Source organism: Amphimedon queenslandica, unplaced genomic scaffold (genome assembly GCF_000090795.2).
Source record: "Amphimedon queenslandica unplaced genomic scaffold, v1.1 AMPQUscaffold_6210_Cont21828, whole genome shotgun sequence".
Taxonomy (NCBI): domain Eukaryota; kingdom Metazoa; phylum Porifera; class Demospongiae; order Haplosclerida; family Niphatidae; genus Amphimedon; species Amphimedon queenslandica.
Genome location: NW_003553495.1, coordinates 1 through 1,824, shown reverse-complemented (window position 1 = coordinate 1,824; position 1,824 = coordinate 1). Strand labels below are relative to the sequence as shown.

Genomic DNA, 1,824 nt, shown 5'->3' with positions numbered 1-1,824 from the left:
ACTGGTACTATACAATACAATTTATTAATAATCAATAATAATAAGTATACCATTATGATCTTTAATTATTAATAATGACATTAATCTTTCATTCTCCAGTATCAATGCTTTCCTTTGTTCTAATTATAAGAAGAGGTCATTAACTAGTAAATTTAATAATGCGTGTGTACATACTTTGAAATGTTTCGCTTTCATTTTTAACCTTTTGTATTTCATTCTTCAATTCTAAAGTATATAACACACATGACTAAATATAAGATATACATGTACATTATACATGTCACATACAAAAAGTACATATACATGGTAGGTTATAATCAAAATAATTATCACTATAATATAATGTATATGTATATTAACCTGATATTAATTCTTCATATTGTTCTGTCTTGTGTTTCAAGTCTCCAGTAACTTCCTCCTGTTGTTCAGTAAGTGTTGCTGTTCTCTCTTCGTATTTCTTTATAACTTGTTCAGGAAATTGTTTCTTTTTTTCATGGAGTTCCTTTTCTTCTTCCAGTGGCTTTTGAATCTCCTGTAGCAACATAACTTGATCCTTATCCTTTCTGTCTTCCTCCTCCTGGTAAGAATGGCTCACTGATTCTGTTGTTCCTATACTCAATAGTTATATTATGTATCATATTAATAATAATGTACCTGCTGGTATTTCAGTTACAAACATATCTTTACTTTGTACAGTAGGGTCATCAAAAGTACCAGTGAATGATTTTTGTTTTCTAACTCCCCACATATCATCGTCACCAACACCTCTAATGACATTTAAATTTATTCTGACATGATGGGGTAATACAGCTGATGATAGTCTTTGTACATCATTAAGTACAAAATCATTAGCATCTTTATCAATGACAATGGTGATCCTTTCGTACTTAAGTAGCGATAACTGTTTTTCCAAATACAATTTAAGTTTTTCTTCTTTAAACTTCTCAACAGCTTCCTTATATTCCTGAATAACTACCTTAGCCTCCTCTATACTGAACTCACTTATAAAAAACCCCAGACCACTAATGTCATCAAGAGGGCTATTATCACGTACTAATCGTAAAATCTCATGTATATCTTGACATTGAGCCACTTTTGACTTAACTACTTTTAATTTTGAGTAATATGCACTTAATACATGTTTGATATTATCAAGGGATGGAGGTTGAGGGTTTTTCTTCATGATTGATTCAACTTTGAAGAATGTTTCCCATAACTTTAATCGCATCATCATGAACTCCGAAGTGACACTCCAAGGAAAGTAAATCTTCAGCCCTTTAGCTGAATTAATGTTGTTAAAATAATAATTATCCCCAGACACAGGAGCAGTGTCTTCAATTACTTTAACATAATTACCAGGTATCAGACCAGTGACACCATCAGGTTTACGAGCCTTCCACCAGTCAGGATCATCAGCAGGTTGGTCTATTATATCCATTCGATCTCCTTTATTGAACGATAGTTCCTCTGGGTGCCCTGAATTGAAACTGTGCAGTGCAACTACTCCACATATACTAACTGGTTTATCAACTGGGTCTCTGGAAGGTCTCCCAGTCTCAACGTAGTTAAAAGGGAACCAGCCGATATTATGCTCTTTTCTACCTCTCCACCAGCCACCAGCCACTTTCTCAAGCAAGAGTTCGTCTTGTCTTCGTGGAACATATCTAAACTTAGCAATGGCAAGGGTAGGACTTTTAGAAGGAACTACGAGGTCCATCTCTTGCTCTGGTTCTTGTCTACCCCCACTAGTGGCAGCCATTGAGAGTGAAGGCTGAGGACTGGAAGTGAATGATGGTGGTGGCTGTTGCCAGCGGATCACCATGA

At 35.1% G+C, this 1,824-nt stretch overlaps 1 protein-coding gene across 1 annotated transcript; it reads right to left on the bottom strand.

Moving 5' to 3' along the window:
• Positions 1–24: 24 nt before the first annotated feature.
• On the bottom strand, positions 25–1,818 carry LOC109592128 (uncharacterized). Its single transcript, XM_020007667.1, has 4 exons — positions 655–1,818; positions 361–609; positions 175–225; positions 25–119 (listed from the first exon to the last, which is right to left on the bottom strand). The coding sequence occupies exons 1-4, from the start codon at positions 1,757–1,759 to the stop codon at positions 25–27; spliced, it is 1,500 nt and encodes a 499-aa protein (XP_019863226.1). The 5' UTR covers positions 1,760–1,818.
• Positions 1,819–1,824: the final 6 nt, after the last annotated feature.

Bases quoted from the DNA above. Each gene is read 5' to 3' on its own strand.
- LOC109592128 (XM_020007667.1), bottom strand. From the start codon at position 1,759: ATGGCTGCCACTAGTGGGGGTAGACAAGAACCAGAGCAAGAGATGGAC. The intron at 610-654 runs GTACATTATTAT...TATTGAGTATAG, and splicing joins TGTAACTGAAATACCAGCAG to GAACAACAGAATCAGTGAGC. The intron at 226-360 runs GTTAATATACAT...TATATACTTTAG, and splicing joins ATATGAAGAATTAATATCAG to AATTGAAGAATGAAATACAA.